General features: G+C 46.6%; 2 protein-coding genes across 6 annotated transcripts in view; both read left to right on the top strand.

Annotated features, from left to right (window-relative positions):
- WHSC1L1 (Wolf-Hirschhorn syndrome candidate 1-like 1) overlaps positions 1–10982 on the top strand; it is a 103718-nt gene extending 92736 nt beyond the window's left edge. For 2 of the 3 annotated variants that reach the window (XM_005698833.3, XM_018041787.1), the window contains 5 exons: positions 671–787; positions 2305–2446; positions 3446–3552; positions 4160–4364; positions 4692–10982. In XM_005698833.3, coding sequence (XP_005698890.1) covers positions 671–787; positions 2305–2446; positions 3446–3552; positions 4160–4364; positions 4692–4933 — 813 coding nt within the window. In that variant the 3' untranslated portion in view covers positions 4934–10982. The remainder of the gene's footprint in view (positions 1–670; positions 788–2304; positions 2447–3445; positions 3553–4159; positions 4365–4691) is intronic. The other variant, XM_018041786.1, reaches the window with a different exon arrangement.
- On the top strand, positions 7391–15999 carry PLPP5 (phospholipid phosphatase 5). Of its 3 annotated transcripts, XM_018041791.1 has the most exons (8): positions 7391–7494; positions 11111–11202; positions 11575–11683; positions 12013–12103; positions 12465–12528; positions 13012–13136; positions 13773–13943; positions 14840–15999. In XM_018041791.1, exons 3-8 carry the CDS (start codon positions 11624–11626, stop codon positions 15001–15003), a joined length of 675 nt encoding a protein of 224 aa, XP_017897280.1. In that variant the 5' UTR covers positions 7391–7494; positions 11111–11202; positions 11575–11623; the 3' UTR covers positions 15004–15999. The 3 variants fall into 3 exon arrangements, with proteins under 3 accessions (XP_017897280.1, XP_017897279.1, XP_017897281.1); XM_018041790.1 differs by lacking the exons at positions 7391–7494; positions 11111–11202 and adding an exon at positions 11305–11435; XM_018041792.1 differs by lacking the exons at positions 7391–7494; positions 11111–11202 and adding an exon at positions 11312–11400.

A 16543-nucleotide genomic window follows, 5' to 3' on the forward strand; every position in this document is an offset into this window, starting at 1 on the left:
ACCCACAACAGCTTGGCTAGATCTCAAGGGAATTAGGCTTAGTTTTTCTTTAAAAAGCCAATATCTAAAGGCTACATATTGTGATTCCTTTTATAGCGCACTCTCAAAATGACAAAACTATAGGGTTGGGTAAGGTCCTAGTGTTTTAGCCCTGGGAACTATATTCAATATCCTGTGATAAACCATAATAGAGAAGGATATAAAAAAGAGTGTGTGTATGTATAACTGAATCAGTCTACAGCACGTCAGAAATTAACACAACATTGTAAGTCAACTATACTTCCATAAAATACAATTAAGAAAAAAACTATAGAGTTGGAAACAGATGAGGGACGGAGGATGGGCATGGTTATGAAGGAGCGGTTCGGGGCCTCTGTGTTGACAGGACAGATCTGTATATTGACTGTGGTGGCGGCTGCCTGACTGCCCACCTGGTAGAACTCCCAGAAATGCACGCGTGTACACAAACAACACACAGGCACACAAACCAGTGCTTGTGAAATTGTAGGAATCTTGGACCAGTATCAGTTTTCTGGTCTGTCTTTGTATCGCCGTTCTCTTTCCAGGAAGGTTTTGGGTTAATTCTCTTGGGTTACACATGTGGTGTTTGGGAATGCTTTCTAACACAATACACTAATTGGTCCTCTGCATGTTGCATGCTCCTCTGCAGGGTGAATTTGTAAATGAATATGTCGGCGAATTAATTGATGAGGAAGAATGCAGATTGCGAATCAAGCGAGCCCACGAGAACAGTGTAACTAATTTTTATATGTTAACTGTTACCAAGGTAAAATTGCTTTTTTTTTTGGTAAGAACAAAGGATTTTTTTGGTTTAGTCTCATAGTCTTAGGTTGAATTCAGTTTCCTTCCTCTAATTCAGTTTCATTTCAAGCAAAGCATAATGGTCTGCAGTAGCCAGTATGCGTCCCACTGTAGTATGCTCATTTTACCAGAATACAAACGTGAGGGATTGTTGCAGGTCACGTGACACAGCGCCGTGCGTGAGAAGGTTACCAGCAACAAGGTTAATACACCCGGGTTTGGGCCTCAGCTCTTAGTCACTGGAAGACCTGGTCCTCAGTTTGTTTATCACCAAGGGAGAGAGTCATCTCTGTGATTCTAAGTTACAAACCACCAGGAGAGTTCTGCTTTAGCAAAAAAAAATCCTAACTGTAAATCATTCTGTATGTTTAGACTTTTTTTTTTAATGAGTCAGGAAAAATGAATGCTGTCAAAAGAAAAGAGAAAGTAAAACTTCTGATTCAATACATGCAACTGTGGGAGTTAATTGAAGCACATTCACCGCGAAACCTACTTTATTGAATTTCTCCAACAGTCCTCTGATTTATAGGTGACGAGAAACTCAGGCCAGCCATGAGAAATGATGTGTTGAATATCTTGTTACAGCTTAACGAAGAACCAGGACTAGTACCTGTGTTTCCTATGTTCCAGGCTCTCTCTAAAACTGAATCAGAATAGCATTAAAAGAACTAGAAATCATTGAAGAGTATTAGTTTAACTGTTATGTCACTCAAAGTTTTACCACTTTCACGAACAGATAATGTATAAACGTAAAATGCCATTTATTCATGGCTGCCGACTGTCCCCTTAACACCCAGCCCCACTGCCAGTGACCCCTGCAGCCATCCGGACAACACTGTGGGGGCTGTGTCCTCCAGGGCCTTTCTGGATTATCAGAGTGTAAATTCAGGGAGCCAAAATGTTGGGCTTCTTATGATACCTTGAACTTTCCTATAAGTAAATGTAAATGACAAAGATTATATCCCAGACTCTAGCGTTTCCATCAGCCAAATCTCCCAAGTCTTCGTGCAGAGAAGTGTCTCTCTTCTCTTCCCTCTCTCTTTGTAGCCTAAGTTCTCATCCACCTGTGCCCCTGGCCCCCAGCTCTGCTTCTCGCTCAGAGCAGGGATGGCAGCAAACCACCATCATCCCCATCTCAATTAACATCCGAATTGAGCACTCTCTGCTGAGAAAATACTTTTCCTTCAGCCCCACGGCCAGCTGACATTCTAAGTGGTGTTATCTGCAGTCTGTTCCTAGAAGCAAACTTTAAAAGAACCCAGACTTCACATTGTCTTACTTGCTCTGACTTGGTCTCCATGTAGAGAAAAGGACTCAGTCAGTCGTCCAGGAGCACATCTGTGAAGCTGTAGGTGGTCAGGCCTCAGCTGGTGGTGCTCGGCGCTGCCCTGGGGCTCTTGCCTGAGCTGGGGGTTTCTCCTACACGCTGATGCTCAGTTTTATGTCAAAGGAGCTCTCTCTTCCTTTCTTTTCTTTTTGAAGGACCGTATCATTGATGCTGGCCCAAAGGGAAATTATTCTCGCTTTATGAACCACAGTTGTAATCCAAACTGTGAAACCCAGAAGTGGACCGTGAATGGAGACGTTCGCGTTGGGCTTTTTGCTCTTTGTGACATTCCTGCAGGTAAAAGGAACTTAAGTTGCTCCCTCTCCCAGGACACTCTTCAAGTTTCGACCCTCACATATTTATTCAAATAAGATACAGAGCTGTGTTTAGAATTATCTGTCATTAAGAAGTAAAACTCTGTATCCTGCAAAAGGGAGATTAGTAGAAGCAAATTCATTCTCCAAATGATTGCTATCTGTGTAATGCAAGCAGATGTTTAAACTTTTGTTTTCTTTTTCTTTTTTAAAGTAATGAGCCTGCATTAACATCAGCTGGTTTCTTGGGTTGTTTGTGGGAGCTTTCTTGTTTTGGTTTTTAGTTTGAAAGAGCATTCTGTTCCAAATTAGACATAAAAAGCTTTTTGAAGCAGTCACTGCTTTTATTTTTCCTTGCCCATCCACCATCATAGCAGCAGAACTTAATTTCTCCTTTGTTAGAAAAATGGGTGGGAAGGGAAGTGCCATAACTGAAAGGGATTTAAACTGTGTTTCTAGCACTCACTGTGGATTGCTGAGGCCCAGCCAAAGGAAGCTTGGACCTCCTAGTTTGAATCCCTGGGTCTTCGGGTTTGTATAGTAAACCTGCATTTTGAAATCTTTTTCTGATCATAATGTAAGACATTAGCTACTGAACATGATATGGTTGTGACAATTCCACGGTCATATTGTTCACTCGGACACTAAGTGTGAATTAGTTTTAGAAAAGGAGGCCTGAACTAGAGCCCGTTTTCCTTGAGCACAGATTTCAGATTCTCAGTCTCCCTTTCATAGTGTTTGACCACTTCGGTGAAAAGGCTGTGATGGCCTTTGCAGAATGTTTCTTTTTGCTTTAATCACTGGTGGATGGGGATGTCTTCCTCTAGGTTTTGTTTGTTTGTTTGTTTTCCCTTTCCCCATCACTGCGTTCATGTGGGACCTGTCAGAATCCTGTCTCTTTTTTCAGTGTGAGGCTGTGTCTTTGACACCTTCTCTCTTCCCTGGGACTTGAGTATGAACGGTTCTCTCTCTTGTGGCCTAGGGATGGAGCTAACATTTAATTACAACCTGGACTGTCTGGGCAACGGCAGGACGGAGTGCCACTGCGGGGCAGACAACTGCAGCGGCTTCCTGGGCGTGCGACCGAAGGTCAGTGGTGGGGAGGGCGCTGTTGGAGAGCCGTCTCAGGAAGAATGGGCCAGATGGTTTAACTGTCAGGTTCTGAACATGTTTGTATTTCTGATTGAATTGGAAGTTAGCAGACTCCTTTTCAAAAACATTAAAAAAAAAAAAATTCACCTTACAAAAGCCACCCAATTACACACTTTAAATTGGTGGATTTTATGGTTTGTGAATGATATCTCAGTGTCTTTGCAATTTTGAAAAAAAAAAGCACCTTTTCAAAAGTCAGTGAAAATGAAGCATAGTTTTGAAATAGAACAGTGTCCTTCTTTTTCTAATTTGGCTGCACCAGCTGTTTGTTGCAGCACGTGGGCTCTTCTAGTTGAAACATGTTGACTCTAGTCCCTGACCAGGGATCAAACCCAGCCCCCCTGCAGTAGGCGCACAGAGCCTTATCCACTGGACCAGTGAAGCCTTGTTTTTCTTTCATTTCTGTTACGGGACAAGCCCTTCTGGAGTTTTATCTAACTGGACAACAGATGGATTTAAGTGAACCTGAGATTGTAGGATTTTCCTTTTCCATAATGCTTCATGCACTGTGATCATTAAAACCATGATCCCTCTTTCCCGCCAGTCGGCATGTGCCTCCACAGCTGAAGAAAAGGCCAAAAATGCTAAGCTAAAGCCGAAGCGACGAAAAATCAAAACCGAGCCCAAGCAGCTGCATGAGGATTTCTGTTTCCAGTGTGGGGACGGCGGGGAGCTGGTCATGTGCGACAGGAAGGACTGCCCCAAAGCCTACCACCTGCTCTGCCTTAACCTGCCGCAGCCGCCCTACGGTGAGCGCCCCCGCGGGCCGTGCGGTGGGCAGCAGAGAGGACAAGTGGCCGGAGCAAGCAGCTCTCGGTGTGCAGGGGGACGCCTGTGGGCAGCAGGGCTGGGGTCTTATGTTCCCCGAGGTGGGCAGCTGGCCCCTGTGGTGTGGAGTTGGGAGCAGAGCTCACAGCCATGCTGCCAGGACCACGCAGACCTCTCGTGGGCTGAGGCCTGGAGCTGTGGTCAGCCGGACGCAGCCTCCAGCTGGAGAGGCAGGTGGGAGGCTGGGTGTCTGGCGGGCAGTGGACCCAGGCACTCACTGGGTTCCTTCCTTCTTCCCGCCTCCCCAGGAAAGTGGGAGTGCCCCTGGCACCAGTGCGACGAGTGCAGCGCTGCGGCCATCGCCTTCTGCGAGTTCTGCCCCCGGTCCTTCTGTAAAGATCACGAGAAGGGAGCGCTGGTGCCCTCCACCCTGGAAGGCCGGCTCTGCTGCTCAGAGCACGACCCCGCGTCCCCCGTGTCCCCCGAGTACTGGAGCAAGATCAAGTGTAAACTGGAATCACAGGATCACGGAGAGGAAATCAGAGAGTAAACGGGCGGGGAAAATGTCCTTCTTTTTATTTAAAGGAAAAAAAAGGAAAAGAAAAAAGTAGAGGACGCGTCAGTGCAAGAAGAGACCGCTGCGACGCGGGCACCCTTGGCCAGCGGCACCGCCTCGCGAAAGCAAGAGTGGGGAGCCGGTCCACAGGCCGAAGCCGGTGGTGGGCTCTGGTGTTTTCAGTTCTGTCGGTTTGGGAATTCCTTTGTGGAGGGTTAGATTCACTTGGTCTTTTCTTGCCTTTTACTGTGCTTCAGAGCCTTTGCAGCTGGGAAAAAAAGAGCTGTCTTTGCTTTTTAAAATAAGAACAGAGAGAAAAGAAAGTTTTTTGTTAATGAGATAAATTTTAAGTCTAGGATGTGTTCTGTGGGTGTACAAAACAAAAGGAGTCATCATTCCTTTATTTATTTTCATTTTTTAAGATTCTGAGACACGTAGTTCAGATAGTCTGATCAGTATATGTGTGTACATGTGTGTTTTAAGTAGGAATTGCAGAAAGCCCTCTAGAAAAGGGTCTGGCGGTGTCACAGGCCCCTCTCCCGGGCAGAAGGGCGGCCGGCTTCGCTTTCCCTTCCAGGTGTCCCTCATGGTCTTTGAGACGGCTCTGTGGGAGGACTGAACCTGGCCTCTTGAAAACTAAAGCCCTCAGTGGATATTACCTCTGTGGTCTTACACTCAGCGGGCTTTCTGATATGACTTTACCTAGATAGGTATGTAGTGTGGTTGCTGGTTCTTCCTTCTGGAGGAAGCTAGAAGCGGATGGCCTCACTGAGTCTGAAATGTTCTCCGATGATAATGGGTATTCTGGTGAAGTGCATTTATGTGGGAAGTGAATGCAGTGTTTGAACGGACATCCCTATTGTCCTGGGCTACTGGTAAAGGCAGCTAAAGGCAGACGAGGGGCACGGACCCAAAGTCGGCTCAGAGGAGCCCCCTTGTCTGTCCAGTGTGCTGACCCTGGTCTGGCTTGGAGAGAATGTTGGGTGTTTCATTTTCCGTCTCCCGGTCAGGCATCCCCTTTATCAGCTGGCCATTCAGTTTCCTCATGGAAACTACACAGATGAATTTGAATTTGTGTGATTTGAGTAGCTCTTTCTGTTTAACTCCACATTTGAGGGTGAAAGGGGTCAGGGCATTCCCCAAGTTACCTGTCAATTATCCAGTCCTTAGACTTGCCCCCACCGGGGAAGGGAAGCACTTGTACAGGGGAGGGAGGTAAGGGCCCCACACACACACTTCACCGCAGGAAGCACTCAGGGAAAACTCCCGAGAAAGCAGTATTGGCAAGAATAGACACTCGTGAAGCGGACTGTCTGCCCACACAGCTCCCTTGCTTGCAGTGCTTAGGAATATGTCTACTCCAGGATTCCCTGTATGGATCCATTAGTCCTGTCAGACCTTGTTGTAACACTGTACTAAGTAGAAGTCTAGGGTTAGCTTGAATGAACGTTCACTTTCTCTGTGAATTTTGACTGCTTACAATTGCCTGTACCTGGCAGCATTTATTTTCCCTTCCGAAGCACCCAGTGACCTTACCCAAAGGCTGGGAAGACAGATGCTCCACAACATTCCTTCAGTTGTGCTGTGTGTCCCCTTTTTTCTTATCAATCTAGAGCTCTTCTCTGGAAAAAAGAAAAAAAAATCTGTTTTGTGCCTATTTTTTTTTTGTATGTATATGTGCAATTATACTGGATTTTTTTGTTTAAAAAAACAAAAACAAAACAACAAAAAAACAAACACTACAATTCCTTTACTTAAGCTCCTAAACTGCCATTTGCGTGATTCCAGCAAATAATTTTGAGGTAACTTAATGAGCCTCTAGTAATTCTGTTGATTAGATACGGTCTCAAAAGAAAGAGCAAGATAGAAGATGCTACACATGTTACCAAATGCGACTGCCGCCAGTCACATGAGTTACAGCTCACCAAAACACTAACCTTGGCTCTTGAGCAACTGTAGAGTTTGATGTCCTTTTAAAAAAATAACTTAAGAAAATCTATGTTTTATCATACTAAAACTTTATTTTATATATGTATATGATAAACGTTTGCTTTTCTAAACTTACTAACATGAAGGAGTTCCTTTAATATTTGAACTGTAACTCGCGTTGAATCAGTATCCAACATGAAATCTTCTTGCTTTGTTTTGGACTTAGTGCTATTTACTATCTGACTTTTATATGGTAAGCCAGGGTATATCCTGTATGCTACAAACACCTTAGGGTTAAGTGTTTTTATGCAGCTTCTGCATTGTGTCACATTTTGTTTGTGTATCTGTAACAGAGCTCTGCTGAGAGTTTTCTGATTTGGGGTGGGGGACAACGGGGTGGGTAGGTGGGGTGGGAGGGGGTGACTAACAGGATTGTTCTGCCATTTCAGAAATCAGGGTGGAAAGCAAAATCGCTGACCGCAGCTCTGGAGTCCCTGTCCAGGAGTGTCCTCTAGCAGTCTCAGAAGTGGTTTCAGTCCTGCCAGTGCCAAGGAGCTCTACTCACACCTTGTGGTGTCACAAGTTTACGTATTTTAAAGGTGCAGGCTGTGGAAGCAGGCGAAAGAGTAAGTCACGCTTTCTGTTTGCGAAGTATCCATCCATGCAGCGTGCATAGTATCTGAGCAGTGTGCTTGCCTGGGGTTCGCCATGAAACACTGCGACAGACGCGTTGCTTACTCACAGCCGGAAGTTGTTATTTGATTTGCTAACTGAAATCGAGCTGTAGTCAGACCATAAATGGCTGGTTTTTACTTCTTATCCAAAAATGAAATAACATCAAGCAGCATGGGATAACGGTTGTATTTGTTTTGAACCTTATGTTGGTTCAGAGAAAAAGTGAATGTTAAGGTTTTTGATAATCAGCAGAACACTTCAGAAACTGGGTCTGTAACAATTAGAGGTGAGATTCCAGACCTTCCAGGCCCTGGTGGGTGTGAGGAGCTGCCTGTCGCTTTTAGGGGGTTGGGCGGGGTGGGCTGCATTCCTGGAAGGTGGAAGCAGCTGGAGGAAGTGAGTCACTTCTTGACTGTCTAATCAGGGCTACAGTTAGGAGTGAGGTGGGTTTTATTTTCATTTCTCTTTTTAACATGTTCCCACCTTATCCTAATTCTCAAAAAAGCTCTTGCCTAAGCTATAAAATAGGCTGACTTTTAGAATCATTGAAACTTGGAGATTTCTGTCTGTTCAAGTCAGAAACACATCTAAAGACTAAAAACATAAAACAGGGAAGGAGGAAGGCTGCTCCCTGCTGCCATTTCCACAAAGTATTTGGAAGCAGGCCTGGGAAGAATGCTGTGACGCCCACAACCTCGAGATAATCACATAAAGGACTCTCAGACAGGGCGGCAATTGGATACCTTTCTTTCCTGATTGTGAATCAGAGTTTCCTTACTTCATAGTAGCTTGTTGTGTGGTGTGTTCCAGACAGGGTCCAGCCCAGATCTGCAGTTTGGAAGCAGACAGGACAGCCGTGTGGAGCGCAGGCTCTGGACTCCCGGGGATTTGTTACTTGTCTCTCATTTCATTTTAAAACAGAAAGCTCTTCATTAGCATTCACCTTAAAGTTAAGATGCTCTCGCACACCATGTCCCATTAGGATGAGAAAATTCGTCACCATGGTGTGCTGACAGCTTGGGAAGCTCACACCAGTTGTTTTTCTGCAGGAGGGACAGCACAAAGGGACAGGGGAAGTTGCTCAGTTGACGAGCAGTGCAAATTAGACTTGAATTACTTAAAAAGCTGGTGTGTCTAGATCCCTCAAGTCGGAGCTGCAGCAGCAGCAGACAGGAAGTGATCACTCGGAACAACTTCCTTTAGCCTCAGGCCATCTAGACTTGGGCTTCCCTGGTGGCTCAGCTGGTGAAGAATCCACCTGCGATGCAGGAGACCCTTGTCCAATTCCTGGGTCAGGAAGCTCCCCTGAAGAAGGATAGGCTACCCACTCCAGTATTTTTGGGCTTCCCTGGTGGCTCAGCTGGTTAACAATCCTCCTGCAATGCTGGGGACCTGGGTTCGATCCCTGGGTTGGGAAGATCCCCTGGAGAAGGGAATGGCTATCCACTCCAGTATTCTGGCCTGGAGATTTCCATGGACTGTACAGTCCATCGGGTCACAAAGAGTTGGACAGGACTGAGTGACTTTTGCATTCTTTCACCTAGACTTGGTCTCTGGTTATTTGTAAACAGAGAGTGGAACTCACTTCCATTTCCAGATAGGCTCGGGAATTGACTTAGACAGCTTTGCCATGTACTGACATATACGAAAGAGTTGGAAATTTGTATATACTGAAATCTACCAACGTTTATCTGGGGTGGGGGACTGGGAGAAACGGGGTTACAGTAGGGTGAGGGAGGGGAATTATAATGTTTACCACAGGTACGAAGTAGTCACTTTAACATTGAGACCTCTGCCTCATTGAATTCAGGTTTTTTAAGTACTTGAAACTCCTCAGATTCTTCTTGTTTTACAGTTATTTTTAAATTTATGAAGTAGAAAGCATTGTTTTGTACACTGTTTTGTCTCTTACCCTCTTGAACTTGGATTAGAGGCGAAGTTCTGCACATGGGAGCGTCCACAGTAGGTCTCTCAGATTCAGTGCACGTAGTCGGGGAAGAGACTCCTGCATGAAATACCAGCAGCATTTACATGAGTATTTCCTGCGTATGTTCTTTACTTTGTTATTTTGTCAACCCTATCCCCACACACCTCTTCTTTTCTTTTAGTAGATGCCTGTGTAGGGAAAAAAAAAAACTTTGCACTTACGTTACACTCCTGAAATGCCGGGTGTGACCTGTGTGTTTCAAACCCATTTCTGTTCTTTCTCCAGTCAGTCCATGGCTTAAGTGACAAGTTCAGGTGCATGTGGCACGTTTGTACGAAGGGAGAATAGGAAGAGAAATACCTGTCCTTCAGGAGCATCTCAAAGTCATTAGCGTGTAAGAGAAAGGGAAAATAGTTGCCAAAGTCCTTTATTCAGTCCTTCGTCTTCTCGTGTGACATCACTGCATCTGCTAATTGGCAAGAAAGCACCCTCGGGTTCCCCTTCCCCAGCCGCCAGACTTCTGATGTGTGCATACTGCTGTCAGTATCCATCAGATGACCCAGATGAGGGGTGTATATGGTGTAACTCTTGTCGGTTTAGAAGTGGACTGGATGAAATGTCCTTTTCCTTCATTGTCACTAACATTGCTCTTTATCTCATTCGTGCTGTCACATGCCCTCCATGTTAAACAAGAAAATCCTATCGCCACTGATAACTAAGATGCTAAATGATGATTGCAACTGGCTAATAATAAGGTTCTTTTTATATCTAAGGGTGTGTGCATAATTGGAATTGACATGAGAAATCCATTTGTATCCACTTGTGATATTGCACAACCACAGATACCTACAGATTCTGTTTTCATTTCCTCGTGATCTTTATCTATGATAATGACCTTTGTAGATTGGTTATTTCTGTACTTTGTTTATCTGTAATAAACTTTGTAGATCCTGTGAAATGTTAATTTTGCCTAAATCACTTGAGACTTGAGTCTTTAATAACAAAGCATCAATATTCACTAAAAGTCAATCTCTTTTATTAGAGTTTCTGTGACTTGTCTAGAAGCTCCTGATACTAAGGATTAGTGTTCATTTTCCCTGGGGGGTGTTCCACTAGGGCATTACTGAATAATGACTTGATGTTGCCACATAGATATATGATATTTTGGGGATTTTGTTGATTGGCCCATGTTTTATTGCATAGTGTGAAACGTTTAAAGCTTGGTTAACCTGTATATAGATAGGTTATTGTTGACTAGTTACAGTGTATTAGGATTGCCTGTAATATTTAAGCTTCTTACTACTGTGTGTGCTGGTAGGAACATATAATTTTTGTACATTCTATTTACTGAGATGTTACCTTTTTTATTTTACAAATACTTTGGGATTCAATTTTTTTTTCTTTTTGCTTCCGTGAGGATTAATTTGGAAAGATTTTTAATGACATTCCACTGACTTCCGATTTTGCTTGAGATCGACTTCAATAAATTGTCCTGTATGTTCCAAAATTAAATATATGGACTTGTTCATTGCCCGTAACTTCTTGCTACAACTCAGTGGCCAACAGGCCACCCTGGGCGGGAGGGGGCCAGAGCGGGGTTGGAAGACCTCGTGCATCTAACCCGCCGGTGGGCCCCGCAGCCCGAGGTCTAGCGGAGCCGCGGAAAACTCGGACCTAACAACGCAGCAACACAAAACGCGCAGTTTGCGCACTTCCCGGGAGCGAAGGCCAAGTGAGTACAAAGCGTCGGGGCAGGCGTGGGAGGGCGGAGACCGACCCCTCCCTCCTTCCGGCCCCGCCCCACCATCTGCCCACCCCCACGTGATACCCCGCCCCTCTCGACGCCCCGCCCCGGCGCCACCACGTCAGCCTTGAGCGCGACTGGGCGATGGGCAAGGGGAAGGCGGCGGCGACGGCCCTCGCGGCCGAGGTGGGCGTGCGACTCGCACTGTTCGCGGCCTTCCTGTAAGGACTTGAGCTCTGGCCCCCTCCCCGACCCCGGTCCTGGGCCCTCAGCCCCCCACCCTCCTTTCCGAGGCCCGGCCGGGTTCCGCGCACGCTTGCCGGAAGCCGCCGACGCTCCGCTCCTTTGTGTCCCCTTCAGGGTGACGGAGCTGCTGCCGCCCTTCCAGAGGCTCATCCAGCCTGAAGAGATGTGGCTTTACCGGAATCCGTACGTGGAGGCAGAGTATCTCCCCACCAAGCCGATGTTTGTGCGTGGAGGACCCGCCTGCCTTCAGACCGTGCTTGTCAGGGCGTTGGGCGGTCATCCCGACTCCGCGGCGACATTTATGGGGAGTTCGCTGCTAGACGGGGCTTCGCCTCGCCGTGCTTCTCGGTGTCCCTCCGTTTTGGCTCGGGAGACACGTGCTGGGGGACAGTGCTCAGGGCTGCCAGGGGAGCTCGGGCCGCGGACCCTGGACGCTGCACCTGCAGGGGGCAGTTCAGGTCTAGGGTGTGACTTCTGCTGTCACTCCGCCCCTCTTGCTGTCGGAGGATTCTGTTCTCTTTCGTGTGCTCAGCTCAGCTCTGTCCCTTGCAGGTCATCGCCTTCCTCGCCCCGCTGGCTCCAGTACTCCTGGCCAGGTGTCTCAAGGTGGCAGATGCAGCCGACAGCCGGCAAGCCTGCCTGGGTAAGATTGCCCCCCTCCCTCGGCCGTCGGGTCCACTCCCCATGCAGCTGGTGGCCTCTTCCGAGTCCCTAAGGTGACTCTTGTTTCCCCTCTACCCCACTTTTTACCTGTGAGCTGTGGGTCACCTCCCAGGTACACCTGTACGCACAGGAGTGTGCGCACCTGCGGCGCATCCTCAGTCTAGGCCAGAAGTCCTCCCTGTGGCACCGCAGTGGCCACCAAGGCCCGCGTTCCTTTTATGCTCCAGTCTGACTGGAGGCCGACCACTCTGCTGTCCCAGGAGACGCTGTCCCCTGTGGCTGTGCTGAATGAGACAGGGACCTCCGCAGACCCACTGACAGTGAGTTTCTTTGCTTTGCAGCGGCCAGCCTGGCCCTGGCCCTGAATGGCGTCTTCACCAACACAATCAAACTGATAGTGGGGAGGTGAGTGCCCGAGCTTCCACCTGCCGTCTCAGCCCTCCCTGGTCAGGAGAGCGGGGTCACGCAGCCCCAGCCCTAGCCCTATCTTCCCGAGCCTCTTCTCTCTTGCTTCCTCTCTTCCCTCTGCCTTGGTGCCCAGCTGACTCAGGGTCTTTTCTGCCCAGAACAGCACATTTCCCAGTGCCACAGAGTCAGTGTCCTCCAGAGCACCCTGAGGAAGCTGCAGCATGACTGGATCTTTCCCCCAACAAGTAATTACTCGCTGCTGCAGCCTTTTTTTTTTTTTTTTTTTTTTTCTGATTTAAATACTAACCTTGGAGAAATAAAACTTTTCTCTTAGTGGTGACTATCCAGTCAAATTTCACTATTTTGCCTGGGATGCTATTTGAGTGACAGTTGATAGGTTAATCGATATCTAACACAACCCAAGAACAATTTCTGGAGTTGTAAATGATCCACGTTCAGACCTGGCCATATTTCTTCCAGGCCACGCCCAGACTTCTTCTACCGCTGCTTCCCGGATGGGCAAGCCCGTGGAGACTTGATGTGCACAGGAGACAAGGCCGTGGTGAATGAGGGCCGCAAGAGCTTCCCCAGTGGCCATTCTTCCTGTATGAATACCATGTGAACTCTACATCCCTGTTTTGTTTTTTTGAATTTAACCCAGGGGAACCTGTGAGGATGGGAACCTCTCATGCACTCTTGTTCTCATATCTAGAAGTCAGAGAAGCCCCCCTTCTTTAATAACAAGCTTGAACCTCAAGTATTAAACATTTAAGGACAGAGGAAGTACTTTCCCTTCATGAAATTTGAACATTTTTTTATTACTGTATTATCCTGCCTAAATCCTGCAATCTCGTGCTAGTCATAAAAATATTAACCAACCTTTATGGAAGAGTTACTAGTCTGGTGCTTCCAAAAGCATTGTAGATTCATGTCTCATTTGACAGCATATTAGCCCAATGAGATGGGATTCTGTTATTTTTATGATTCCCATTTATATACAAGGAAACGGAGGCACTGGGAAGTGAAGTCCCATCGCTAGGATTCCAAAAACTCTCTTCTGAGTAAATGTCACTCACTTTGGGACATAATCCTTCATTTTCCCTTGTTTTCTCCTCCCTCATAACTGACAGTCTCAATCAGTGATCTACACCAAAAGCTACAAAAAGGGCTAAGAACATGTTCATAACCGTGTCTTCTTTTCCTTTAAAAGACACATACTGAGAGGTTTTTCCCTCTTCTAGTTGCATTTGCCGGCCTGGCCTTCGCATCCTTCTACCTGGCTGGGAAGTTACACTGCTTCACACCACGAGGCCGAGGGAAATCTTGGAGATTCTGTTCCTTTCTGTCACCCCTACTCTTTGCAGCTGTAATTGCACTGTCCCGCACCTGTGACTACAAGCATCACTGGCAGGGTAAGCACCGCAGGCGTCTAGGCCGTGGACCCTCCACGGTTCTCCTGTCATTTGTCCCCCGCACGTGGCATGGGACACACCCCCTGGGTGTCTGCTGAGTGAACAGACAAGTGTGCAGAGGATGGTTTGGATCTAAATTGAGTGTGATTTATTGCTACATGGAAAATGAGACAGCACACTGTTATCTTTTAAACAGATTATCAGAGAGGGACATCCTAATTTTCTCATTACTTTGAAGCATCCTAAGTTCAGAAAAAACTCAAGAAATTTTTTACAACCAACCTCAAAGTTCAGTTTACTTACTACCTTAAAAATCAATTTCACTGTCAAGGTTTTTGTTCAGTAATGGAAGTAAAATTTAAGAAAACATAAAATTGTAATTAAACCAAAGAAATTTAAGTTGAATGATATAGTAAAACATCCAAATTACAGAGTATCTGCAGAGAAAGCCCAAAATTAAAAAAAAAAAAAGTTGACAGTATTAGCTAGAGGCCCTTAAGAGCTGTTCTGAAGAATAAACTAAATTTTTGCAAAGAGAGGCAACTCCTGGAGAGTTTATGCCTTCTTCTAGAACCCTTTGAATGGTGATGAGGAGTTTGTCATAGTATTCAATGAATCTGTTATTCCTCCAAACTAAAAAAACTCAAAGCAGTGAACTCAGAAAATGCCTTGTTATACTTACCTAACTAAAGATGTGTTTTGATTTGGTGTTTAAGGGAACAGCTTGATAATGACAATACTGGAGCTATATGATAAAACTAAGAAAATCCCCCCAAACCGTAACCCTGGAATGTAGGGGTTCTGCAGGCTAAATGAGTAGCCTTGGAGGGTCAAGCTCCCTCCACCGGCAAGCATGACTTGTGAGTGAGGGAAGGCCGTCCCCTGTCTTCGTTCAGACGTCCTGGCTGGATCCGCCATCGGCCTGACGTTCGCGTACAGCTGCTACAGGCAGTACTACCCTCCGCTGACGGACGCCGAGTGCCACAGGCCGCTGCCTCTCAGCCCTGCTCTTCCTGCCACGCAGAAGCAGCCCCACAACCCGCAGCCTTTCTGTGTTTAGACACTGGAGCCGCCTCCCTGGAGAACAGGCCCATGAGACCTCCTCTCTCCCCACACCCAGGACAAGAATATCTGACCTTTACCTCCTGAGGACAGGTGAGGACAGACGCCCACAGGCTGATGCAGTTTTGCCCCGGCGCACAGGAATGTCTCGAGAGGGGTCGAGGTCCTTTCTCACTGCTGTGCGCCATGCACAGTCCCCCAGCAGCTTAGAGTCTGGTCCACCAGACTGGTGTCCCAAGATCCAGTGTTTCCACATGTAACTTCAGTACGGCTCTTAGAAGGATTATGTCACGAAGAAGCATTTACCGTAGCCTCGCTTTATCCTAGACACTAGCATTGATTACCAAAACTTAATTTCCACTTTCCATAGCTCAGAATCTTAAAATCCAGGGCATGAGCAATTAAATTATTTTACTTCTGTTTACTTTCTCTGGCGGGACAATTCCACACCTGAAATGGGAAATGTCTGATTCTGGCTAATTGACCACTGTTGTGCTTATCCAAGTCCAGCTGAATAGTGCTGTCCCTTCTGAATTCTGTGAACATAAGTGATCTGATAATTTGTTGAATTACTGAGTAAACACAGTAAACAAGAAAATGGTCAGGAGCGTCGATTCAGTACCGACAACGGATCCCGGTTCCTGCTGCACCTGTGCTGAACCGAGCTCAGGAGCAGCTCTACCTCCAGTCACGGCTGCAGACCTGTGCAAACACACCCACCCTGTCCACGTGGCTGAGGCAGGAGGGCGCTCAGAGACTTACCTGCAGGACAGATCAGCGTCTCCTGTCCTGTCCCCAGTGGGCCTTGAGGAACAGTTACGGGACGTGGTCGGAACTGATGCACGGGACCTGAAACTACCCTTCTTTTTATGCTGACCATACTTTAATATGACCTTGTTTTGTGTATTTCTTTCTATAACATTTTCAGTGCACCTTTTTCCTTATGTAAATACAATATGCAAATAAACTGGTGAATGTGGGCTTTGCACTTAAAGTTCCATTTGAGAACTGAAACATTTCAAAGTTAAACACTGGATTCCCCATTTAACATAAGTGACTCAACTGTCTCCAGCAGTGGCTGATGTTAATAATACCAAAGAGCTCTCAATATTTACCTTATAATCACCGTAACAGTCAAGGGGAAAAGAACCCAAATGTCAGTTCTTTGCCCAGTACTTTTTTTAAACTTGTTTTAGTAACACAGAACGGAGAAGGCAATGGCACCCCATTCCAGTACTCTTGCCTGGAAAATCCCATGGACAGAGGAGCCTGGAAGGCTGCAGTCCATGGGGTCGCTGAGGGTCGGACACAACTGAGCTACTTCACTTTCACGCATTGGAGAAGGAAATGGCAACCCACTCCAGTGTTCTTGCCTGGAGAATCCCAGGTACGGGGGAGCCTGGTGGGCTGCCGTCTATGGGGTCGCACAGAGTCGGACACAACTGAAGCGACTTAGCAGCAGTAACACCGAAGGGAGGAGAAAATGGTTATTGTACTGATTCTCTTTGGTCTTTGATGGATGAGCCAGGTAGAAGTAC

This window comes from Capra hircus, chromosome 27 (genome assembly GCF_001704415.2).
Source record: "Capra hircus breed San Clemente chromosome 27, ASM170441v1, whole genome shotgun sequence".
In the NCBI taxonomy this organism is placed as follows: Eukaryota; Metazoa; Chordata; class Mammalia; order Artiodactyla; family Bovidae; genus Capra; species Capra hircus.